Source organism: Takifugu rubripes, chromosome 7 (genome assembly GCF_901000725.2).
Source record: "Takifugu rubripes chromosome 7, fTakRub1.2, whole genome shotgun sequence".
NCBI classification, from domain to species: Eukaryota; Metazoa; Chordata; class Actinopteri; order Tetraodontiformes; family Tetraodontidae; genus Takifugu; species Takifugu rubripes.
Window position 1 is genome coordinate 7,172,024 of NC_042291.1, and position 26,987 is coordinate 7,199,010.

The 26,987-nt window shown below is 47.1% G+C and overlaps 1 protein-coding gene across 1 annotated transcript in view; it reads right to left on the minus strand.

Moving 5' to 3' along the window:
- Nucleotides 1-26,987, minus strand: part of zfpm2a (zinc finger protein, FOG family member 2a) — a 115,883-nt gene that overhangs the window by 33,183 nt on the left and 55,713 nt on the right. Inside the window, exons 5-6 of the mRNA XM_011605257.2 lie at nt 16,342-16,466; nt 2,246-2,357 (exon numbers count right to left, since the gene is read on the minus strand). Coding sequence (XP_011603559.2) covers nt 2,246-2,357; nt 16,342-16,466 — 237 coding nt within the window. The remainder of the gene's footprint in view (nt 1-2,245; nt 2,358-16,341; nt 16,467-26,987) is intronic.

Here is a 26,987-nt window from a genome sequence, read left to right on the forward strand (position 1 = left end):
AACCAATCAGCAGTCCTCACTTAAAGATACTCCCCCATAGATTCACACTGGAGAGCGTCCAAAGAGAGCTGCCACTATCTTCGCAGGCAGCCATAAAGAAACCCGAGACCAGTGAAACGTGAGCCAGAACATATTTCGCAAGCATACTGTGTATTGAGATATTCACCGTTTTCCATAAGTAACGCATCTCTGGGAGCAACGAGGAATCCTGCAGAGGAGAAACAGCAAGGAGGGGGAGATATAAACAATCCAGACCTCCGCTTCTCAAGGCAGGAAGAAAGTTCCATTGATAAACACCTCTCCAACGCTGCTTCCCAACGTGGAACCGGCCGGGATTCGTAAAGCGGATTTCATGTTTTCGGAAGGGCAACATTCCATTTCTTTGTCGCGTGCTGATGGCGCCCGAACATGCAAATTGGAATATTTACAGAAGAATGAGCGCCGTAAATCGAGACCACCCCCCATCATCTGAGGGCCATCAAACACTTCACCAGGTTCTGAACAGACTCGGAGTCCAGTGAAGAGGAGAAAGAAGGCCCGGAGCAAAAATGTGCAACAATTTTGGATAGTTGGGAAAATGGACACCCGACCAATTTCACCACGGATTTGTGGCTTTGTGGCGAGTTGCTACACAGCAGCAGGAGGCCAGTGTGGAATTACCGCCTGGTTTTCTATAGCAACAGTAAATTGTGGCGATATTGAACATGTGACACTCATAAAAACCTTCTCTGATGTAGCGGCAGTGCAACGTCCTCCCGGCTGCGAGGTTACAGGAGGAATTCAACTCTCAATCCAGGATTTCAATTAATTCTTTGCATTCGCCTCTCTGGTTTATCGCCCCTCATCGGCGGGGGAGCGTGCCAAGATCCTCGTGGAGGATTTGCTGTAATGAACTTAAACAGAGGGCGAGTCCGACTCGTCTGGAGAGACGTCACTGCCTCTAATTTAATAAGGTCAAAACAGGAAGTGACAAACAAAAGGAATTGTCAGCCGAGGTGGTATCGAGGGTGGGAGGAGGCAGAGGCAACAGAAATTTAAAAAAAAAAAGGAAAAAAAAGCCGTTATCGCCTCCTCCTTTTTGTTTCGTACAGCCACTCTGAGCACAAAGATTAGAAGATTTTAAAGAAGTGCATAATCTTCTTTAACAGCTTATCAAAACTTTAATGATTTGGTGATAAAGAGCACAAAGTTAAGTAGCCGGTTAAGAGGATAACTCCCCAGTGGAGTCGAGTGATTAGTAGATGGGAATTGGGGGACTGAAAATCCGGGTTGCAAATCCCACTCCTGCCACTTATTCACTTTGAGGGAGAAGAAGCTCCATTTCAGCTTTGGGGGTATTGTCACGGGGTAATCATTTCTGAAAAGTGATAAATGGAGCCCCTTTCCTTCACCCTTTGGAGTCCCAAACGCATCTTTATTTACGTATTTAGTCTTTTTTTTCCTTTTAGCACCCATCAAGACCCAATTATGACTGCCGAGGCCGAAGGCTTTCATGGAGAGTGAGGCTGCGGACCCTGGTGTCACTGCTGCGTACAGTTGAAGCATCTTTTCACTCCATCTTTAATAAAGCCCTGTTTTAATGAGGCGGGACACAATGCGGCAGATTGAGGAGTTTATCTCGGTGACAGCGTGTCATTTGGGCTTTTTTTTTCTTCTTTTTTTTGCGTTTTAGGGTCAAAGCCGAATAAACAACACGGATTTTCCGACAGATACGTTGTGGTTCTTACCGCATATTTGCATAAATCCATTTCTGGCGCATCTTTCTGATTTATTGAAGATATACAGCAAAGGCTTTGCATTAGAAAGAGAACAAATGGAGGAAGACGGCGAGCCAATCTCCACTTGTGTGCTGCTCACTATCTGAACTGAGATAGGGCGGGTATAAAAGAGGGGAAAATGAAGGGAGGGGGGCATTAATTACCTTGTGAAATCTAAAGACCATTAACTTTGTGTGTCAAGTGATGTTTCTCAGTTCCTAATCAGAGTTTTCGCGATATAAATGACTCTTTGGAGTAAAACAGATATGCGGTGCGAGAAGGGGCCGTCGGTTTTTTGTGTGTCCTTGCAGCTGCAGTTATTTGTGCATCTGTGACTTTGAGAAGCAAGAAGAACAAGAAAGAAAGAAAGAGAAAGAGAGAAAGACAGGGGGGGACTGGAGTGGATGGAGGATTGTCAGTGCGCAGCTGTGCTGTGGCGTGGTGTGTTGCGCTGCAGAGATAACAGGACGCCGGCGCCGCTCGCTTACCTTTGCTGTACACAACGCAGTTGTTTTTGTTGTCTTCCGCTCCCTGCCAAGTCACATCCAGCAACCACCTGGGGCCGGCGCTCAGCACCACCGGGACCGTGCTCTTCGTCTTCTGCACGAGGACAGATAACAAACACTAATCATTTGCTTATTTTGGTGATTAAAGGGACGTTAATAAGCAGCGAGTTACGCTCTTCTGCGGCTCCGAATGGCCAAAAACACCCTTCAGAGTCTATTGCTGGAGTGTGTATGAATGCGTGTGCATGTGTGTGCGTGGTTGCCTGCAGACAATGGCTGTACAGTGGCTGGAGTGGTGACAAATGGGGGCTCCAGCCTCCTTTATCAGGAAAAGAACGAATAATCAAGCCGGAGTGGATATAGTGATTCAGCATCAGATGGTTCAGATTAACAAGAACATCTCAGCTATCTGAAAATTATTTTTTTAAAAGGGAACGGGGGTGGGGGTGGTGGGGTTCGAACGAAGGCGGGTGACTTTCAGAGGGAAGGAAGCGAGTGTTCAGAGGTGAACTTTGGGCACATTGTGCCTCACTATCGCTGGGATCTCACCATTTCCTGAAACAAGCACTGAAGAATTTAAAGAATCAGTCTCTATTTCAAAGGGCGATTGAGGTTGGGGTTTTTATAATATGCTGGATAAATTATTCTGAATGTGTAAGGTCATTTTTCTTCCTGGTCAGAGGTCAAACGTGGAGTTTTATTTCTGTGAAAGAAGATATAAAGGAAAGGGGATGTACTGTAATGGAATCACATGGGCCAGTGTCACCAGGTTTGCTGGTTTCCATTCAGTCCCGTATGATTTCCTCCACTTGGGCATTTTATTCTGCCATTTCTCTTTGATTCATGCACACATGAATAAATAAAAAACAGTAAGTTGCTGGCATCAAGTGTGTGTTGGAGGGGTGGGGACAGCGGCTGAGGGGGGTGGGTACAGTCGCCCATTACTCAAAGGAAAAAGGGTCAGTATTTCAAGGCCATTACTTCTGAACTGCAGGGCTCTCCTTCATTAGGATGTTACAGAAATAGTTAAGAGGAAATTGTTGGGGAGGGGGTTGCTATCTCACACTGTTTTCTTCCACGTGTGTTAGGTAGTGACAAAACAGAACCCCCCCACCCACACACACACACATGTCGTCTTTTTCACTTATTTCTCCGTCACAGAAAGCAGCAACCTTCGAGCGTAAATGCAAATGTCATTTAAGCATGTTAAAGGTCTGAACCGGCACAGATTTGCACAAGAGATGAGCGCAGCGCTCCAGCAGCGTGCCTGCACGCCCCCTCCAGCTCCGTCCCCACCCACCCGCTTCTCTCTCGCCATGAACTCCATCTAGCGAAAGGCTGGAGGAAAGAACCGGCTTCTTTTTAAGGGCAACGTTATTTAAAAATGCAGGCGTTACGCAGAAATGATGGCAATCTGATTGGCATTTGCCTCGCAAATTCTAAATATTGCTCCATACACGCACACGTATACCACAGCTCGGCGTCATTGGCAAACCAGCCTGCCACACTGATCAAACGCAGACGGTAAATTGTGTCTGTTGATATTCTTATTCCCTCTCCTGGCATCTCCTTATCCGTGCTGGCAGCAGATGAGACAGAGAGGACCTCTGTAATTTTAGTCATCCTCCATTTCACGTTTCAAATTAGCCTCACAATAAAGTCTTCTATCTGGCTAACCTGAAAATCTCGCACCAGTCAAAGGAGCAGAGCAGACCGGCCGATTGTTGCTAGGACGACTATCTGAAATGGGAATCAGATTAACCCTTCCTTAGATCTCCAGACTGGAGCCATCTCTTATTCAGCGGTGTGAGGCCTCTCCGCCGTCCCTCTAAGCCTCCGGGAATTCATGATATTCCAGCTGCACCTCATGTAGGGAACAAATACCAGGTCGACTGGACGCTGTGAGGATCACCGGGAATTTGGCAGAAGGGGCAGCAGAAGTTGCAGCGGCTCTCACGGTTGTCGCCCAGGCAGAAACTTGGAAATCCTAGATTTTGATGCTAATTGCTACCATCTTCTGCGCTCTGTTTTAGTGCAAACGCGGAGCGGCGACAACCCCTGACAGCTTCCCGCCGCACATTTACATAATGCATCCATGGCGACAATGGTGGCCCGTGTGCTTTGTAAGCACGTCGCACGCACCAGCCGCCAGGAAGACAAAGAAAGGCAGAGCAGCGAGCGCACGCGACGTCCCCGGGATTAAGACGCGGCGGCGGCGTCACTGCTGGGAGGAGCGCCCGCAAACGCCAAGGGAAACACTTGTCCGGGGGAATCGGCGGTCGGAGCGGCAGGGAATGCAGATCGACGGGCAGAAAATTAGGATTTTGAGGGAGCAAACAAGCGCCTTTGCAACTGCGGAGTGGAGAGCGGTCATACATGTCAGGGTGGAAATATTTTATTTAACTTTTATGTGAAAATGCAAAAAAAAAAATGGAATGGCTTTAACAGAAAAATCTGTAAATATTACTTCCATTTGTAGAGATACAGAGTTTAATATCAGTTTACAGGGCATCATCCCTGTCAGAGCCCATAAAGCCCCCCGGCCTTCCTGTCTGTGTGCTGTGTTATGGTTTATCCACCCTCTGCCTTCACTCCACTGGTTTCAATACTCTCCCGGTATTTTTATTTATTTTTCCGCCCTCTGAGCCGTGTAACCGTTCCTCGTGTAAGAGATACAGCCACCAAAACAGTGTAGTCAGCGCGGAAGTGATTACAAACTGATGCTCCAAATTCGCTATAAAATGAAAATCAATACTTCCACAAGTTGCTGCAACATAAAAGATAACCTTCATTGATTTTTCTCTAGACTTAGGCCTCTGTGATAAAATCTAATATAAATTTTCAGCCACATGGATTTGGATCAGAGCGGCGCAGGGGCTGAAACGATAAGTTCCGTGCACATCTCTCAGAGTTGGATTTTTTTCCCTCCTCCCTCTCTCTTCCCTCTTCCAAGCCGAGGCTGTGCTATTTATAATTGGTCCTGCGCGAGCAAAAGCTTCTATCAGGAATCTGTTCTAATTTTTATTACTGAGGAGCTAAAGCCTGTTCCAGATAATTTGGAAATTTCAGGGGAATTGTGATAGAGCTGATGGCACAGCCGGACTGACTCCAGAAAAGAGCAAACCTGTAATAGCCTCTGTGGCTGCGCTGATTAAATGTTGCCATAGATGAAAGACCTGCCATCACCGCAATAAATTAACCAATCACACAAATCCCAAGTCGCTACTAATCCCTCCTTGATACCATGATCCTCTGATCAGCTGAAGGAGGTGAAGAAGAAAGTGGCTTGTGACACTCAGCCATCTTCCTGCTCCCTGCCCGCCTGTGTAAACAACCAGCTAATGATATCACTGCTGACCATTTCACCACCACTGGCTACTCTTAACCCGCCCTCGTGGTCAGGGCAGGTGAAATCAATACAAACCTTGGTGGGAATGATTATTTTCTTCATCGCCTACCTCCCCCCCCCCCCCCGCCTCCCTTCCTCCTCCAAGGTCACCGACTGGCACTGTATCCGTCCTGATCCCACAGCTGCAGGATTTAGACAACTGAGAGATCAAAACTAGCGCGTCTGAATATCTCCAGACATTAACTGGCTTTGTGCGTCCCACTTCCAACACTTCCAACTCCCACTCGGTTGGACTGGAGCGAGCGTTCCCTCTTAAAAACAAAAGCTACCAAGTCAAACGACTGTATTTCTCATCTGTTTAAACGTTCTCCCCGCTCAAAAAAAAAACAAAAAACACACTCAATTTGCATGTTAGCATCCTGGAGGAACGTACCAAAATCATTTTTTCGGCGACGACGACGACAACGACAAACCTCCCCCCAACAAGCTTATGTGTGGGTTATGTCGAGTTTATATGTTCTCTGTTTCTAACATGGGAGTGGGGATAAAGGATTTGTACCTGTTCTACCAGTCAGTTTACAGCAGACAGCACGCTCGCACCTTGATAACGTCCTTTGCAATTAGTTGTTCACTGCGATGAAACAAATTGCATGTGGTCAACTGGAAATTTCATTAAGGGAGATTTTCCTCTAGCCCTCGTTATCGCTCTGCGTATTAATATTTTCTTAGCCTCAAGGATGGATGGGTTGCAAGGGTCTTTTTTTATTATTTTTTTTAACGAATAAAATGTCCGGAGCTAACCTCGCAGCCCTGCGTCCCCCCTCTACTCTCCTTCCCTGCTTGTAAAAGCGGCGATTAGTCAGGTGCTGCATATTCTCTCTGCTAACACCTGAAATATGATTCCACATCCTATATAAAATGGGTCCGCTTTTGTGCCTTTCCCCCCCTTCCAAATGGTTACATCTGCTGAAATGAAAAGATACCTACACACCGCTTTCATTCCCCCCCCACCCTCCTTTCCCTCCCTCTAAGGCTATATAGCATCTGCTATTGGGGGGCTAAATAACAGAAATATGCAGGAATTGCACACTAATTCCCTTTAGAGATAGATCTTGGCTGGTGCCCTGTCATAAATCAGAGAATTTCGATATGAAATGAGGCAAGCTGCTCTAATCATTTCTGCATTTCAAATTGGATCACTGGCTCAATCGCTTGGCTTTTAAACTGCTTGCCTAAGAGCAAATGTGAGGTGGGAGATAATTCAGCCCAAATCTCTGCCTGCTCTGTGCGGCAGTTAGTTTACTGCTTGAGTGCGAGAGAATGCTTTTTTCTCAGCCCTTAGCCCATCTTTCTCTTTTCAACTTTGTTAAATTGACTTTTCATTAGAAAAAAAAAATCGATTAAATTGAGAGACTTGCTGCCGTTCCCCGAATCTTTAAAGGGACACCCATCAGTGTGCGCATGTGCCTTTAGTCGGCCGCCGCTATCATGGTGGCGCTATGGGGAATAAATATTTTCTCATTTAAATCACCTTTTATCCTGCTGACTGGACTGTAAGCATCAAAGTTCGTGCGCGGCGTTAGCTATTGCTTACTGGGCTCCATTGAAATGCTAACACTGGTTCCATTTCCACAGCCTGGGTGGCAAAGCCGTCCTTACTGGGTTTTAAAACGTATCAGAGCAGCAATAAGGCAGATCAGTGCTCCACTATGTGCTTTAAGCGGCAACGCTTAATTATCAACAGATTTAGGAATTATTTGGACTTTTATTGGGCTCCGTATATTTTTCCAAGCGACTGTGCGGCTCCATAAATCAGGGAGGAGAGGAGAGAAGAATGCGGACCGGGAGGGAGGGGGCTCTCCATCCGCCCAGGCTCCATTCTTTAGGACCTTCAGGCACATTGAGGTGCTCCTACTTCTAAAGCCAAACAGTTTAGTGTAAGCTGTACCTGCCCCGAAGACAAGCAACCCTTCTCTCCACCCCTGCCCCCTTCTCTCTCCTATTAATTCTTCTACCATTTACCCCCCCCCCCCCCTCCCATACACTTGCACCTCACCATATTTTTGCTGTTTCCAGCAGAACAAAGTAGAACAAGCATCTCCAAACATGATTTGCTCATTTAGGGTCATTTATGAAGACAGGCAATGGTTGCGTTGACCTTTGACCCATGTGAACCTTCTCAAGACGCTAATCTGTGGCAAAGCGACTGACTGAACACCCTCCGTGGTCACCGCAGCGACAAAAAGTGGCATTTGGCATGAAAAAGGGTATTTATTTGAAGATATTTAACAACTGTGTGTTTCCCTGCGCAGTACTGAACAAATGTAGCGCCCCCTATTGGCACAGCCAGGACACGGCATCGTCGCTCTCGGAGCCCCTTGGCGTGACACGGCGATGGCCGCACCTTTCCTCAGAACAGAGAAGGTCTAGGCACCATAGGTGTCTGTAATGTGTGTGACCGGTGAAATATTTGAAGTCGTAAACAAGAGAAAGCTGAATTTGTAACGCGCGTGTGCTCAGGGATTCTGTCGAGGCTCACAGGCCGGCTCGCCTTTACTTCCCGGGTTTTGGCTTTGGGTGGGGGGGGGCAGGAGTGCGGCGTCCCTTCAGTCCTCCACCGTTTGAATTACTCCAAAATTCCCATTTGAATTCCATTGGAAAGGACTTGTTTGATCTTTTGCATGTAAGTTAGAGCTCCAAGAAACTGTGTGAGGGAACATAATGGAGAACCTGCAGTCAGTAATGTTCACCTGTATGGATATTACCATGGCCCCTGGGGGTCAAGGTGATGGGTGGCACATTCTCAGGACCCATCTGCTCTTTCTCTGTCGCGGATTGGTGGATTTCTTCAAAGAGAAAGACTCGGGAGTCAATCACTCACTGGGGTCAGAACAAATCTGGGCTCTCATGAGCCGACATGGCAGAGCGGGCTCCCACAGAACCAGCAAATAAAGACAAACAATAAATAAAACAGCAGGCGCGATGCTTGGAGAAAGCTCCTGACTTTAGATAAACCTCTGCGCCCCCTTTAGGTATTGGATTTTAATATTCTTTTGAACTTCCCTCTCCTCCCCGGTGAAGTTATAAATTTCATGATGCATTAGAACAGTGATTTCAAACTTCAGGAGACGTGGCTCCTGATTTAGCAACACAGCTCAATTCAAAGTGTAAAGAACGGTAATTAAGATAAACACAAAGCAGGCGTAATAAATCTAAAATAATTAAAGACCAAGGGAGAAACTGAAGAGAACTGAAGGTATCCAGGATTTGCATAACACCTGATGGTCTCCACATCGCTGGGGTCTTCAGTAGTTTGATCCGTGGGGGCACTTCACAGAAATGGGGTCTCACTAAATCCACCGTCAAAGACCAACAATATTTACAGCAAGTTAAGTAAATAAGATAAAGATTGTGAACTTGGCCCTGGCTAAATGCATTAGACGTGAACTCTCTTATCAGAGTCTCCGCACACGGACTGCTGAAAGAGCTGGAAATGGTCTTTGTTACCCAATTAGTTTGCCGACGACCCCGCGATGTAATATTCCCGCTTTGACAGCCCCGTTCACGTCCGTCTAATGAGGCGCTGCTGGACCACCGCAGGAGCCGGTGGACACTGTCCAGACCTTCATCTTCACCAGCACCTATCAGCCCTCTTATCTTCAGTGTTTGCCTCTTTTTTTTTGTCAGAAGTCTTGAATTTCTCCGCTTGGTTGTTCATCCGTTCACTCCGAAGGGGCTTTGTCTTCTGTAGGCCCCGAGCCAACTAGGCTGAGGATCAGAGGGCTAAGGCCAGGACAGGGGACAGGGAGGACTTATCAAGGTCCACCAGCAGGGGTTTGTCTCCCTGTAGGGTGGCTGTCGAGCTTTTTCTGAAGGAGGTGAAGCGGGCAGAGCCTCTGTGCTTCTCTGCTTCCCTTGCCAACGTGACCAAGAGGGAAAAAGGCTGAATTTATCAGGGAGCTACGGCTGGTGGAGACAGCAGCTCTATCTTACGCATCATTTCTGAAGATCTTTACAGGCTAGATTCCTGCTTTGTGAGCAAACTTTAGGATTTAATCTATTTTCCTCAAAGGGGATGAAGAGACGGCTGCATCGGACTAACAAAGAGGAATCGGTCCTGCTGGACGACCAAGAGAGCCACGAGAGGCCGGCAAATGGAAACAAACGAGGATTATCGCCGTCACTTTTCAAGAAGGGTGTTTCAACAAATCACCAACACCTTCATGACAGTGACAGATGGTGGAGCAGCTGGCACCACTCAACTTCTCCCTCTTCGTCCTGCACCTCCAGTTTCATTTGAGAACGATGAAAAATGACATGATAAGACACTTGTACTGAAATCTTTTCCCAGCTAGCTTTTGTTCACCAATGTTGGTGGTTTCTAAAGTATGATTAAGATCTGCAGAAATGTCTCCAGACCCCTTCACTTCCTCATGGTCCACCGACAGCGAACAGAGACTTGTGAAGGGTGGAGGGACACTGAGCTCTCCCCAGGACCTGGAGCCTCACTGGGGCCTTCAACTATGACTGGAGCTGCTCGGCTGCAGCTGCTGAGCAGTGTTTGAACATACGACTTCAGAAGCTGTAGCTACCATTAAACTCGCGGTGTGTATTTTTGTTCGACTGGAAGGATTTTGCAAAATGATCCCATTAACCATACTTAATTTTTCGAAAATACTTTTGCATAAATTTGCGAATATATGAGATGAATCTGTGGTGCAAAATGCTCAATTAATAATCATAAATGCAAATTTGATAACCCCTTCAAAAAGCTCAGCTACATTCTATTAGCATTTTAAGCCACTGTAAAAGAGTAGTTTGTCCTTGTTGTGATTTGAAAGACAGGAAATGGAATTCTTACTCTTCAAATCAACAAGCACTAAATGGTTATTGCATCATTTGTAACCAAACAACTTCATACCAGCAGTCGGGGCAGTTTATTTGTGTTTGTACTGTGTAGCCTTAAAGAAATCATGTAGCCATCACAGTGAGCACAAAGCAAATCAGTGAGACCTGCTCTGCTTATCAGCAGAGCTGCCATATCAGTTTGGGTAGTTGCGTTGTGATGTAAGGACAGCAAAATGTCAGGTTCACTTGTAGATCAAGTCAACCATGCATTATCTCTCAAAGACTGGGGCTCAGCTCTTCTCCCGGTAGCCCACTGAATGCGTCACGGCTAACCCAGAAACCTGTCGGCAGCAGAGTTCTGCCTTCCACAAGCCTCAAAGTGCAGGCGTGAGCAAAAACTGCAAACTGCACAGCTAAAAAAGGGAGCGTTTTAGTGAACCCACGGGGGAAAATTCAGGTGATGTCACTGATAAATCCGTGGGCGTAATTTAGGGAAGGAAAAGCGGGCCAGATAATTACTATTTCAACCATCTGACCGGGACCCCCACCCTGGTGTTGGTTTAAACCCAGGGAATAATTGATGCATGCAATCACAAATTGGTTCTCAGCCTAAAATTTGGGCCCATTATTTCATTAGACGCAGGCCCGTCTTTCCTGCCAGAACCGTTTGTGTGTCCAACACACAAACTCCAATCCCGTCAGCCCTGATAGCTTCCGCTGCGTCCAAGACACTGCGCCTCACAGATAGAACGCACGGGCCACCTTTAAATTCATAGATGAATCAAAATGTCGGGACTTCAAAATGTTGACTTTGATTGTCGCCTGCCCGTGCCGGATGGCCTGCGTGTGTCTGTGTGTGTACGTTTGCGCGTCATTTAGCGACGACGCTACAGAGAGGTGCTATCCTGGGGTGCCGTCTTGCATATGTAATTGGATGTTACTGTAAATAATTGCCTGGGCATGTGCCAGTGTGATGCTGTTGATGATTTGCGCGCGCGTGTGTGTGTCGGCTCGTGCGTGTGTAGAACATGTGTGCATCGCTCCGTGTGCCCGTGTGAGTCTGTATGTATGCGTCTGTGTGTGTGTGTGTGTGAACGCATCTGCCCCATCCGTACTCCACTCTCAAGTCCCACTGATTCTCCTTTCCAGCCATGTTGAATCCTCTTTTCCTTATCAGGCGAGCCCAGGCCTGCATCAGGCTCTCCTTGCTATGACAGAGGCTACAACAATAGGCCTGCGATACCGCTGCTTAGCGCTGCGTTTCGGAGGGGAAACCTGCCACGGGCGCAGATTAACTACAACACACACACACGCACAAAATAGATTGCAGCCTCCAAAACAAAACATTTTTCAGAATGCCTCCTCTTGATTAATGAAGCAATGACAAGAAGAAAAATATAATTTCTGAAACAGAAAAATCCGCCGCCACTTGTTAAAGTTTAGGGGTAGCGAACAATAAACATATTGGAGGGAGAGGGTGGGCAAAAAGGGGCCAGATAAATGGTTTGAGTGATGGGCTGAATAATTTTCTGGAGCATTTTTTGGTTGCACAGGCCCATATTTCTAACCCTTGTACTAAATTACACAATAATCACACTCCATCGGCTGACAGCCTCGGCCTCGGCCTCCGTCCCAGGTGAAAATTGGGACAGTATCTTGACATTTTCGCTCCTCTGTAGTCTCTGAGCTGCCGCTCTCTGTTGACGAACTAAAAAGGAGCAGACAGCCTGTGCTCGCACACGCATGATACACGTACGCCGAATCCCCAGACTGACCCGAGACTCACCTGTATGTGAAGAGGCTGCCTTTTATCGGCAAGATCTCACGTATATAAATATAAATTCTCTGTAAATACAGCTGCAAAAGTCTGTGTCCTTTCCTCTGAAACACTCTCACTTATCCTTAAATGAGATACGAAGAGATACAGCAGCATGAACTTGCCCTGTTTCAGAGCCTTTTAAGGATAATTACAGTGTAGCGCTCCCTTATCATAAACCTATACGTACTGCAAATTAGCTCGACATAACAATTATATTAAGATAAAAGGTGCGATAGAGAAATCAGTCTTAATCGCGTATTAAGCAACTCATATGGATTACAACAGCAATTAACATGCACTGAAAGGCCCTTAAAACATATAACTATCAGAAGACTATTGAATCTGGACTCATTACAGTGCACCTTGACTAAGCCCCAGTAATTAGCATGGGTGAGGCATTGTACGAGAGGCAGCAACACCCTCATCAACACACATTTACAACACGGCTCTAAATCTGCTGCTCATTAATAGCTTGCCTCCCAATCAATTATTAACACCTACAATGGCAGCCAGACTCATCGGGGCCAGGCCTCTCACTCCAGGCAAACCGCGGGCCGCCCTCTCCTCCCGGTTCTGTCCAGCACGGGTAATTACCGCCTTTAAAGACACCTGCTACTCAATAGCTTCGACCCAGCCTGTTAATTTAGCCCCTCGTTCGCAGACATTTATGTCTGAGTGTCACTATTAATTTGCGTTAATTTGGAGAGCGCGAGGAAGCTGGGCGGAGGCGGCGGCGGCGGCCAACCGAATGTGCTCGTCGCTCACCTGCGCTGGGGCTGCGGGTGTAATTGGTGTCTAATGGTCTGATTGATCAGTGAAAGGACTGAGGGATGAGACGATGCTCTGGCACCTCCATCAGTCAGGCAGCGAGAGCAGAGGAGGAAGAGGAAGGGAGAGCTAACCCCTGTAGCACAATGCTAACCCCTGTAGCACAATGCTAACACAATGCACAATGCTAACGGCGGGACCTTTTTGAACCCTCTGAAGGTCTGGATGACTTCATCACCTGTGTTGATTTAAAGGTGTACCTCTTAATTGTTGTGCAGTTGAAAACTTGAAAAGTGTTTTGTAAGGTTGTGCTTCATAAAAGGGCAAAGGGCAAAAGCACTGACATGTACAAGTATGTGTATGACTCCAGTAGCTGGAGTACTTTTACTTCATTGCTTCCACCCCTGCTGAACATTCAGCCTCATCTGTCTGAATCTGTTATCTCTTTTACAAACCAACTTTTAATCTGCATGCGATCTAAGAGTGACAAAGGAGAGCTAAAAATAGCGCGGCGCTTCCCGGCCTGCGAGCTGCCCATTTCAGTGGAATGTGATGGTGTTAACAGGTCTGCAACAGCAGCGAATGCGGCCGAGTCCCAGCTGAGCCCCTGGGGTCTGCAGACCTGCCACCGCCGACCCATCAGCTGTGAAATCTGCTTTCCTCTTTGATAAACGTTTGAGATGTGACCCTATCTCTGTCCTGCAGATGCCCAGATTTCCTGTCATGCTTTTTCCCCCTCTGTTTTTCCAGCCCCCCCCCCCTTCTCTCCCTTTCCTCTCACTCTATTTCACTCTTCTTTTCAAGCTTCACGCCTCTCTTTAAAGGCCTTCCTGGAAAACTGCTCGTAATGCTCCGCTCACAGTTCTTTTTCGGCATCATCCATCACTGTGGTCTGCAACAGGCCTGTTGACACACCGGGAATATCAAAGCTCCAATTTCTACTGCCTCTAGGGAGCCGTAGCCCCTACGTACACCCATGAACAGGTCCACATATGGCCAAGTGCTCCTTTTATCTTGTTCAATCTACATAAATTCACTGTATGTACTGAAAGCAGGAATCCTTGACACACTGTAAAAGGATCAATAGAAGCAGAGTGACCTCCAAATAGTCCAGCTGAACGAATACTATACGTTTGATTTAAGAGAGAGCAAGTCAACATCGCACCAGCGGGTCACATGACTAAAGCGCAGTGGCTGTGTCACTACTCTTATATGCCTGGTTGCCTTCAAAGATTTTATTCAGCTCTGTGAGGATAAAAAAAACCATCTAAGTGGAAAAAAGCAGCCTGTTTTAATAGTCTGTGGAGGTCATACTTTATGAGAATAACCAAGAGCCTCCGAGCTGAGGCAGAGACCCACGAAGCAATGAGTCTTTATTTCTACCTGAAACGCTGTCTGACACCCACTGACCCTGCTCTGCAGCGCCGGCCACCCTGACATGCATCAAAAACTGGCATGCCCCCGGACCTCTCTCCCTTTCTCTCTCTGCTTCGAGGCACATTTGATATTTCAACTTTTCTCTTTTCTCCTTCGCAGGTGAGGCGCCGTGGGTTCGCTCGCGTCTCCGCGAGTCGATATTGGAAAATATGCAACCGGCGGGCGGCTGGGGCTGTTGCCAAAGGCTGCGGATTTTACAAGACAACAGCTCAATAACTAGACATTTGGTTAAAAAAAGGGATGTTGTGCTAGCGTAAATGAGACGATTCCCAGGTGACGTGCACGTCTCCTGTGGATTCCTCCTCAAAGAACAAAGTATAAAGCACCTTAAACACAGCCCAATAAGACAAAACATGCCGCCTGGGTTGACCTAGCCTTTAATGAGAGACGGTGGAAAGCTGCTAACAACCGGTGTCTTACTGGAGCAATGAAACTTAGCAGAGGCAGAAAAGCATTGAAATGGCCCCCAGGAGAATACGCATACATGAGATCCTTAAAGGCAGTATGCCGAAGCTTCTGCCGCTGCTTTTAATTGCGAAGGAGGTTTGGCACGTATAGTAACCCCTCCGCAGCCTATTACAGGTGACGGCCAGCACCTGTTCGCTTCGGAAAGCTTCGAAAAAAACCTGAGGAGGGTCTGGAAAGAAGAGTTGAATTCCTCAGAGGGCAGTTAGCGAAGAACTCGGCGCTCTCGCCAAGAGCAACAATCGCTCTCTGCATCTAGTTCTGCAGGTGTGTGATGAAGGCATGAAATTTGTATCTACTAAAGGGCCAAAGAACCATGCAATTTCGAAATCAGTTCTGGATGACATCATGGAGAGAGATAAAGGTCACTTGAAGGACAGCTGAAGGATGTTTTTGGATGGTTTTCAGAGAGTTGGTGCAGATAGGGAGGGAAAAATATAGAGTGTGTTACATCGGACGTCAACGTGAGGTGTTGCTCTGTCAAATCACTTTTCCACCCAAGGATAACTGGCTTTACCCTGAGAGAAGCCATATTTCATGGCTATAATACAGCCAGAGTTATTTAAAGTCAATGATGACTTCAGAACCAAGAGGGGAGCTTAGAAAACAGCCCAAACTGCTCTGGAAATGATTTAATAAAGTTATGCTGTTAAAGAATGTCGGGGGAAAGGGGGAGGGAGGGCCAAAAATCCTCACGGACGTTTCCTTATGTTTCTTAACGGGATGAATGTAAGCTTGGTTACATTTTTAATTTTCCTTAATTAATCCGCAGTAGAATGGAGAATCAAACCCTACGGAGGACTTCCTCCAGCAGAGCAGCGGGGTCAACAGAGCCTCTGCTGGGATCTTTGGAACCAGAGACTCGCGGGCTAACATCAAAAATAACGTCTCCATTTCAACCGAAGCCTGGACGCAGCTCAAAACCCAGCAATTAAAGAGTTTTGTCATAAAATATGCAGATTAAATGGTCAAAATGGATGCTCTTCAAAGGGGTTTGTTGGGGGCCAGTTGGATCCCGCAAGAGTCACCTCAATAGGTTTGAATGTCATGGGAATGGTCATTAATGTGGTCTTCAGATGTTAGACCTTCTGTTAATCATATTTCTGTGGCTTGAGCAAATAAAGCAATTTCACTGTAGGTTTTAATGATCCTTTTAGTCCAAACAGCAAACACTTTTGGATTGGACATAAATACATCGGCTATTTTTGATTCTTAATTGATGAGAACTTACTCGGTTTATATTTGAGTGACTGTGGCAGTAATGGGTTTAAATTAATCACCATTCATCGGGGACATGCTGTTCCAAGTTTTGGGCTTCACCTCAGAGTTGCAGTTGGTAATATTGGAAAGTCTGACCCGGTTCTTCACTGATGCACCAAAACAAGGACGTACCAGCGCGGTGCTGTCTGCGCTCATCTCGATCTTCCCCTCGAAGGGTCCCCACGTCGTCCCCACGGGAAGCTGCTGCCGACTGTGGATCCGACGCTCGCCATCTTTGAGGAAGGCGTCCAGCTCTCCTGAAAACACACCAGAGCCCAGGGCAGTCAGCCATAGTGCTCTATATAGCACACAAGTTCCACATCAAATCACAGTGACATTCAGTCATTGTCCTTTCCCCTCCAAACTGCGTGTGCATCAAAGCCCTGCAGCGAGCTGTGAAGGTTAAAGCCCAGCAGTTTCAAAATGGATAAGCAAATTGAGCAAGCAGCCATCTGATGGTGTTCCTCAGACGCACGGCGTGCTAACCTTACTTGAGAGGTGTCTTGTGTTGAGATAATCTCTGTGAGACGGTGCAGGCTCACGATAGCTGGCAGGAGCATCAAGTGGCAGGCCTATTTCTGTAGTTCCAGGAAAGGCAGGGCCCTTGTTAGAGCTCTGCAGAGCCCGAGAGTTAATTAACAATGAAACTGGATAATGCTGTTGCAACTACCGGTCCTCTCCTCCCTGACACCCCCTTCTTATCTCTTAGATTCACTGTACTTTCTCAGGATGGTGATTAATAACAGTTATGATAAACCCCACTGCAGGCCAGACATGGTTTACTGAAGAGGATGTGTGTGTGCGCGCGTGCGTGTGTGCGCGCATGTTTGAGAGAGAGGGAGAGAGAGAGTGTGACTCAAAAGGAAATTCTGCAACACTCAACGTTTCCGAGTGCCTCGACAACCCCAAGAACCCTCGTTGGAGGAGTGAATTCATACACCTGGGGCCTGCAACAGTGCTAAACTTCACCTTTTTCCTAATTTCTTGCCTTCGTTGATGTTCTTCCCTACACAGTCCAGTGCGTGCGTCTCATTGAAACAGAACCCCCCCCCCACCCACAAATCCCAGTTTTTCAACAGGAACCTCCTGCAACCTCGCGGGCGCCTGGGTGAGCCTCGCAGTAATCAATGTATATTTATTCAAACGCGCTCTACGCGAGATGTTAACATTGTGTCATTTAACCTATTTGTTCACAAACGTGGCTAATAAGTATTCAGGGCGCCTGGTTCACGCTGAATGGCTGAAGTGATCACTGAACTTTCTGATGCCGATGCGGTATAGTGACCTATTCAGCTCCGTTCGACTGCATAAATATCAGCTGTGTATCGGCGGCACGCCATTGTGTCCGTTTGTTGTGCGGGTATGGAAATGCAGGCCGCTTAGCAGGCGGAGACATGACATTCTGTCACCATTGAGGCTAAAACCAGTCTGACACAAATATCACTAGTTTTGACCAGATAAATTCCGAATATCTTTTTCAAAAAGCACGCAGCGACGGGTCAATTTCTAAGCTAAATGTTCACATGCGTCAGACTGCGGTCTCAAAAATGAGTCAATCTGGAGCGTTATCTGCTTCCCTGTCGCTCTGCCCTCCTCCTGTGCTCCTGCTGCTGCGCGCCGTCCTCCTGGAGCTGCAGTGGAAGGTGGGTAAGCTCATTACAGAGAAATAATTAAACATTGGTGCACAGCTGGTCGTCATCACTGGGAGCAACAGCCACCGCTTGATGCATTCTGTTTGTCCTCAGATAAGACTCCCGGCCTTTAACCGCTTGGATGCAAGTTCCTGTTTAGCCCCGTTTGACAAACAGCTCGAGCTCTTCCCGGCCAGCGCTCCCGACTCCTTCCCTTCACCCTCCCTGACGTCACCTTTTTGCAGGTGGGAGGCTTGTGGCGAAAAATAAGACGGGGTTTTTCGTGGGTGCGAGGAGGCTGGGACGAGCGAGGGCACGATTCAATTTGTGCGGTTTGCGGCCGGCCGTGTTTAGGCGCCAGTTGTGTGCATCTCGCACCAAATGTCGCCTGAGGAGTTTTGGCTCACAGATGGTTTGTCACATCTGTTCCAGACACTAGTGGAAGATCTTGAGAAAAACACCCACGGATGAATAATAAGTTCCCTCCGTGCATATTTTCTCTATATGAATATTCCACGTTGGGTTCAACTGCTAAAATATACTGACAGCTGTGTGTCCGCGAGTCGGCCGCCTCGGCTTTTTGTGTGTAATTACGGTTAGAAAAACACTCAATGTCATTATAGTTCAACAATGAAATCCCACCTCTATTACTTAACCACATTTGCCCATCAAACTGCTGACAACTAATGGAGCCAATGAATAAAAAGCTCATAAAGGGCTATTAATTAACCAACCCGCTGCCTGCTCTCTCCTCAATGTTACATCATCCACTTCTCAAATGTCACCCTCTTGGCAAAACCGGATCACGGTGTGGCTAAAGAGCTCGACCCACTTCCCGGCCCTTCGCCCTTCGCCTTTTCACCCTCCACACCCGCCGACACCCCCTCGACCAGCGCCTGCTCCCTGGCCACACCCCTCCCCCAGATAAGATCATCATCCGTCTCCAGACGCCCGGGACTGCTCCTGCACCCTGCAGATACTTGGCAGACCAATGAATGTCCCTTTTGTGTTGGGAGATCCTGCACAGATAGCGCCCACGATGCTCCACGCCGATGGGCTGGGGAGGGGAGGAGGAGAGTGGGGGGGAGGGGGTGTTGTTGTTTTTAAATGTGTTTGTGTGCATGCCGTCTTTCTGGAATAGGGAATCTCAGCCCTCCATTGATGGTGAACTGAATGCTAATGAGCTAATGCCAGCCTGGTTTACATTAAACAACAAAGAGGGGGACATTTGGCAACCTAATCAGTTTTTACCTAAATATATAACCCTTAACCTGCCATTTACCCGTTTATTTTCCATTCATTCCAGTCCCTTATTAGTTAAACGGGGGGGACAACTAGGGAAAAGAATTGGAGCTCTTTAATTAAAATTGTGCAAGACTGATGGTGTCCAAACGTGTTGATGGCATCAACAAATGGCATCATAAACCCTTTACGGGTAAACGAGGCTCCTCGCCACATGATTCTGACCCTCTAACTCGTTCAAAGAACCAACTTCAAGGGACAGAAATTGCTCGTGACATAAAAGAAAAAGGCTCATTACCGAGCCTACGATTCGATCCACCTTTTTGCAGCCGTCTTGGCCAATCTGACGAGGAGGGTGGGTGATGTTGTGGGGAAACAAAGGCCGACACGAGTGAAGACAAGTGGGGAAATACGCGTGGGCTTCGCTTGGCAGATGATCCCCCGTGATATTCAGCAGCACCTTTGAATCAAAGCAAATAAATGGCTGCTGTTCAAAGTTCAATAACCTGTGAGTGGCAATTCACAGATGTGTTGGTGAACCCCAGCCATCTCCGCTGACAGCCCGCGTTATAGAACCAGCAAATGGGCTATAAATTAATATACCAGGAGCGAGGCATACGGGGTGAAATGGAATGTACTGTATCAGTTCAACAAAAGGTGCCACATCTTTAAAGCAGATATGCGATATGGAATTTTACAGTTGAGGGAGAAATGTCTCGGAGCTTTTGATAAGAGTGCGATGAACTTTCTTCCCCCGCTGCACAAACCACCATTATCAGGTCCCACCGAGCCAAATGCATCATTTATAACCCGCAGCTCACGCTATTATCTCTGAGACAGACACTTGTTTTAAAACATTAGAGCACCCCCGCCACCAGCAGCGCCACCCAGTCTTCCCACGAAGCCCCCCCCCCTCCCCTTTAAACTGGCTCTAACGTGCCTGTATGGGGGCAGGACTGGCCTACAACAGTGGGGAGAAGGTGAACCAACTTTTATAGTGGACCGTGTGAATTTTGGAGGGTGGGAGCCATCAGAGGCGATCAACATAAATTTGTATCCTTATCTTCACTGTTTAGATTAGCATAGCTGGGAGTTTTTAAAGAATTACTGTACTGCACCGTCTGGTCTAAATCTCAAAGTAATCAATTCAAACTTCCTGTTTTCTATGGAACTAGAACCTAATTCAACATGTGGATCTACATAGATATATTGAGCTTTATTAGCGCAGGTAGGTGGATTCGGTGATATGAAAGGAGAGCATTTTATAATCAGCTAATGTGAATATGTGGTATTAGTATTGGTGATAAAGTATGTGTGGCTAATTTTGGAAGCCACTGTGGTTTCAACTGCAGTCCAAAAGCCAAGTCTGCACTACACCAACACGTTCGGTGTCATTGAGCAACTGAAATATAACTACCGCCATCCGGCAAAGTCGGCCGCAGCCACCTGACAAGGATCCGCGAGGCATCCATCTTTGGAGAAGCTTGGCAATATCTACTGATGGCATGTAAAGCGAGACGGCGAAACTTAAAGAATGACTGTCCTCGCGCTGAGATATTGCCGTATCGTGGGCAACATCTAGAGGACGCGCCGCGCTCCATCTGGAATCTGATTTAAATGCTTTCCTCAAAAATTTCAGCCCCATCAAAAGGACGTCCCGCCGCCCGAGAGCGTCTGAATGAGTGAGTAACTGGCGGCATGTGCGCTGGAAATAAACGCTACCGAGTGACACACGCCGGCTTCAGGTAGGAGAAAAACAGGTTGCCATTTTGTCTTTGCAGTCTTGAAAGACAAATGGTTCAATCTGTCGGGACGTACAGTGGGAGATGGGTTGGAAAAGAGCTCCCGCAGACAGAATAATGTGAACCTTTATGTTGGGAAGATCGGAGTTTCCAAATTCTCTGGCTAATTCTGGACTATTTTTACTCTTGCATCCTTTCCCGAGTCAATTATCGCAACTTCTTCTGGTAACAGGGGATTCATTTTTATTTTTTTCCTGGGTGACCTAGTTGTCTTTTGTGAGAAGGTTTTAGCTGGAGCAGTTTGACAGTCAACAGATAAGATGGATTAGGCACTTTTTTTTTCATCCCGTTTTGATGGGAACAGCGTAAAAGCGGGTTAAATCATCCAGTTTCAGGAGTATTTGAAAATGCCTGCCGATAGCGCGATAAAGCAGCTAAACCTAAAGACCTGGGCCCGGAAGGTCAAGGTTGTGGCTCCGGGGAGCAGCTACTTGGGAACTGGGGGCCGGGCCCACCTGCCATTTTTCCCGTGGAACATGAAAGGAGAGAAACAAAATCCGGCAAAAGCTTGATGGGTGGCATCAAAGAGCAGCGCACCCTTGTCTGGGTGACGGCGTGTGTGTGTGTGTGTGTGTGTGTTTGTGTGTGTGTGGAAGGGGTGAGCCTGATTCCTGGGTGCATGTCTATGCATGGAAGAATGGGAAGGTAAAGCTTGCCTCAGAGTGTGTGTGTGTGTGTGTGTGTGTGTGTGTGTGTGTGTGTGTGTGTGTGTGTGCGCACGCACGCTACAACATATCATTCCTCTATGAGAAACTAGCTGCATAATTATGTTTTGATTATTTGAGAGTACTAAAATAAAACAGTAATTAATCTGTCGATGTAAGCCAGAAAATTGAAGTGCAACATACATATTAAACAGGCCGGTGTTCAGAGGCAACACATTGAAAACACATCACATTTTCAAAGTGGAATCTGCACACCCCCACCTCGCTGCCACCCAAACCTCATCTGTGGCGCGCTTAACACATGCACAGGAACTGACAGCCGTACAGTCACGTGACCCGGCTCCGCCAATCCCCATCTGCTTTCCATCTTTAAGCCGCGCTGAGATGAAGCCACTTGCGCATAAGAAAAGGTGAAGAGGCGACTGAAATACGGGAACAAAACGGCAGCGAGCCGCCGGGTCGGACCCGCTCTTTTATCACGTGACACATCTGGCCCGTGCCGAAAGGTTTTTGGGTTCAGAACATTTCTGAGGGAACATATTTAGAGAGATTTTTGTGGCCATCTATTCCCCCACTGCTCCTCATGTCGGTGACAGGGGAGAGTAATCCTATACACAGGCTGCTATTGTGAAATGAGAAACTAGCCTCCTTCACTGGCACAGACCAGATGCACCTCTCCCTCTCTCTCCCTCTCTCTCCCTGTCCTAATCTGTAAACGACTTAAAGGAGCCTTATCTCCGGGCTCTTCTGCTTCATTTCATGCTTGATTTACTTTAATTTGTCTGATAGGGCACAAGGATTTGGAAATGGCCCATCTTTCGGTGGAAAATGTTCTGATTTTTCTCTGGCATTGTTATGTGGAGGTTTTTGACTTTTCTCTCCCTCTCCCTTGCTCGCCCTCCCCCTCCATCTCCCTCTCTCTTTCTTCCTCCATCATCTCTTTATTTTTCCTTCACACCAGGGATGCTGCTCCAGTGCAACAGTCTGTTTGAGTGCATTTAGATTCAGGGGAAGGCGGCAGAAACAAGTTTTCCGTGAGGTGTGATTCTGCGATGGGCGCCGGGGACATGGAAGTCGCGTTTGCCTTTCAGATGCGCGCTGGGCGCCGAGCAGCCGAGTGCTTCAAACCACAAAGATCTTATGTTTAAGTTAAGAGGCGACTGGTCCTCCAGTTGGGCGAGCGGCTGCTGCTGATAAAGTTGCTCCCACAATGAAGGACAGGGACAGGCGACGCGTCGGCAGATGCCTCCAGCCCATTTTCTGCCGGTGAACTCAAGTGCTTGCACGGCTGTCTGGCTGCTCCCATCAACAAGACGTTTTCCCCCAGTTCTATTTAGCAAGTGAATGACAGTAGAGGCGGCAGAGTGAGCTATGATTAGAGGAGCCCATATCCGACTACATCCTGAATAATCTCCATCCCCACCCACCAACCAGCAGAGGCGGCACAAAAACCCAGGAGGAGCCGGGCAGGGCTCGTTCCTGTAGCGTAGCGTCAAAAGCCAAAACCACCAGGGCCGGTCTAATTAATCATTCTTGGAGACCGTACAGAAAATAATTTAATGGGGTAGTCAAAAACCTCCTTTATAATTGGAAGTCTGTCGTTCTCAGCTGTCAATGTGATTCCAGTTCAAGCGGAGACGTCACAAACCACTCCTCCCAACACTGCATGCATAAACGCACGGTTAGCTACACGTCCAAACACAGGAAGTAACAGGGAGACCATTGAAATTCATCTCACAGCCCGAATTTACTTAACTGCGGGTCTGCGTGCGGTGATAAACGGAGTGATGATCCGGCAACACGTCTTTATCCGAGCTTTGCTTTAATTAACGGCGGCTTGTTTGTTGAAAAGATGATTAATATGGCAATGGAAATTGCATAATTGAATACCACAACACGCTCACAATCGGGGACGAACATGCCATTTTTTTAATAAACTTTTTATTATCATTATTATTACCATTATTTGGTATTTTTTTCGGTTGACTAACAGGACCCGCCTCCCACTGATTCAGAACAGAAAAATAGGCCAAACCAGCCAGAGATTTCCTCTAAAGAGACGATGCTCTGCTCGGATTTTTAACACCAGTTTCAGGAGGAGGTTGGAGTTTCAGGAGGAGGTTGGAGTTTCAGGAGAAACCTGACTGGATGGGATAGAGTGCATGTTCCCATATGCAAAGACTCCAAACTGACAGAGTCGTGCATAATGAAACACTACCTGAAAAACCTGCATTAAAATTTAACCCAAAAAAAGAGAGGACAGAAAGTTGCACATTAAATAGAACTACAACCCAAAGCTGGCCTAACACACTCTGCAGTTTGTTTTTTTTATTTAAAAGAAACGGAATTAGATTTTTCCCATCCGAGTAAGTTTCACTTCAGCAATCCGGAGTTTGCCCAGCATTAAATTCCCTGGGACCGCCTGCGCGAGCGTCTCCACCCTAGTGCTAAACACACACATCAAATATTCAACCAATTACCGTGATACCTCTCAGAGAAACGTGCACAGCTGCGGTGCCTGGGAGGGTAAAGCAATACAGAACAAACACATCCGCAGAGCTGAAGGAAGACGCGATGGGTGTCAAGGCCCCTCCGGGGGCGAAACCACCACCGGCGTCCCCGCTTCAAATCGGCGGTTCTTGTATTTTATGGAGTTCTTTGTACTGTTTAGCATAGCGACGCGAGGAAAAAGCACCATTGTAAAGTGGACACAAATTCAGCTGAAATGTGGATAAAATGGCTGGAAATGAATTATCTTATTCGAAATGTTTTCAATGTGCTACGTCCCCCTAAAAAACTAGAACTGAATGTAATGACATCTTCTTCAGATGATAAGAACGCTGATTGCATTTTGCCCTATTTTAGATTATATAACTAACAACCATGAAGTTCCTGCATAAAGCCTCTTAGTATAACGGATCAGTGACTAAATTTGCATCAAGGCGATGCAGCAGTACAGTGATTTGTCTAATCTCTTGTTGCATATTTCATCACTATATTCACACATTGTGAAATGCAAAAGGGTGTGTGTGTGTGTGTCTGTGCGCGCGTGCGTGCGTGCGTGGGCGGGCAGGGGACGCTCGCGCATCCAGGTGATGGCGTAAAGGCCTTAATCAGCAATCTCCTCAGGAACAAATACATTTGGCGAAAACAGGCGCGCGGTGTTTACACAAAACACTTTGATTGCGATTTAATTCTACATCACTCGGGGGCCCGGAACGTGGCGAGGAGCTGATGACGGACTTTCATCATCAGTATCGGCCATCTCCGTGTCATTCATGTTTTGTGGGACGCGTCGGAGGACTCGGAATAAACCCCTGGAGGAGCAAGATAAAACCTTCCTTTTTCCCAGCGAGAACCGCCGTGATGCACGTCCAAATTTCTTGATTGGGAGACGAGAAGAGAAGAAGAAAAAAATTAAACCTCGAATAAATGCCGGCGCTGAAAGTTTTGGGTCCGCTGATATAACAGTCAAGTGTGTCTATAAGTCTACTTAAAACGCTTAGGTATCAGCAGAGACAGCTGTGACACCCTCGTCTTACGATTCTGCAGAGACAGTGCGCTATCAAACCTTTCATACCGTTCCCAAGCTACATTTCCGGTGACAAAAGCTTTGTGAAAGCCTCCTGACGGATTCATCTGTATCCTAATATTTCCAATCCAATTTAACTGGAGCAGCCGGAGTGGTCTGAGCACTAGTTTACCAATCTTTGCTTTCCAAGACTCCGTGTTCTGAAGGCTTGAGGGGTTCAATCAGTGGCGCTTTGATCTCGGCTGGAACCATAATTATTTAACATTGTTACAAGGATTTCTCTAATCCATCCTACCATTAAATCCCTTTTACACCCTCATCTTCTGCAGCCTAATCTGCATCTGGGCTCTGCGTTTGTCTCTTGCGCTCATTTCCACCCGCCCCTCCTTCCTTGACGACGCCCCGACTTTATCGTGGACTCGGGTGCTGAGTTGGAAAATGCCTTGTTTACCGAGGAGGACCTGACTGAACTCTGCTCCAGTGGACTTTTTTTGCTGTATGTGCAGCAGAGTTTGGGCGACTGTATGCTCAGTTAAGCTGCGGCTGAGGGCTAAAAATGCTTCCGCCGCCTCAATGCGGAAAGAGCGAACATTAATTCCAAAGATGCAAAGAGGAGAGTCTTGTTTACGGACAAGAGTGGCTACACCTCACCACTTCCAGCACTTCCTGTTTCTCCTACAGAACAATAAAGTTCTTCAGGTCTGATGAAACGATGCCCAGAATGTTTAATCCCATCTGTTTCTGACGGTGACCACTTTGACTCGGAACAAAAAGGGCCCCCCTGTCCTTTTTTTGCAAATATTTGCATGTCTGTGTTGCACCGTGTTATAAATAGCAGCACGGGCGACCGCAAACATTTGTCGAGGCACCTGTCACACCAGCGTGGCCATCTGCTCTTCCAGATCGCCTAGCATGGCATATGTGCGGTAAACCTGAAATGGCTATTGTGTCTTTTTCTGGAGACGGTAAGATCGGTCGCACACTTGCAGCTTTTTTTTTTAGCATCTAAGCGAAGCTGCGTTAGCAGCATGTGCACGTTTGATGTTTTTAAAGCGGAAGGAAGGAAGGAGGTACATGAAAATGGATGTTGTTCTCAAGGCAGGCGCGGGTGAGAGGGCGGGTGGGGGGGTGCACCTTTGCCCTTAGTTTGTCTGGGTCTGGCCATTAGGGGGGATTCTCAGGTGCCCGCTCCTACAGATGACCCCCGCCTCTCTCTGGCCGACGCCCAGCTGGCACCCACGGCGCCACAGGCTGGCCGAGGAGGGGGAGAAGAGCGTGCAGCCGCCACGTGGTCGTCACGCTAAAACAGGACCATCGAATAAGTAGTGTGGCATTTGCTATAACATTAATACGGTCACAGCTTTGTGACTTAACCCAGGTGACCTCATTCGTTTCCTTAAGATTCCTTTTTTTTTTTCCAAATTGAATCATTTTCTTCTGCAACTATTAGAATAAATATTTGTCAAGAGCTGAATAGACTCAGAATAGAATCAGAAATATGGCATGCATCGTGCGCTGTATATTTATGTTGGATTAGGAACTATATTTCTCTTTTATTTAGACCCCAGCCACCCCACACGGGGATTAAAGAAGTAACAATTGTGTATAACAGCCAAAACAGTCATATTCAAATTTAACTTTGAAACAAATACTTCATGTGCACTAAACAGAGTCCATGTGTGATGTGTAGGTCTCAGTTTAACCTGCAGATTTTACTGAGCTGAAGTCTGAATTCTAACACATTTTACTTTTGAAACAGAAAAAACAGTGTTTGTTTTTTTCCCCCATGGATGACAACACGTGATAACCTGTAGCAGTTTACCGCGGATTGCCAATAAAACCCGTAAAACCATTCATCTACAGGCCCTGACGCTGAGCAGAACTAACAGCGATCCGAACTGCAGCG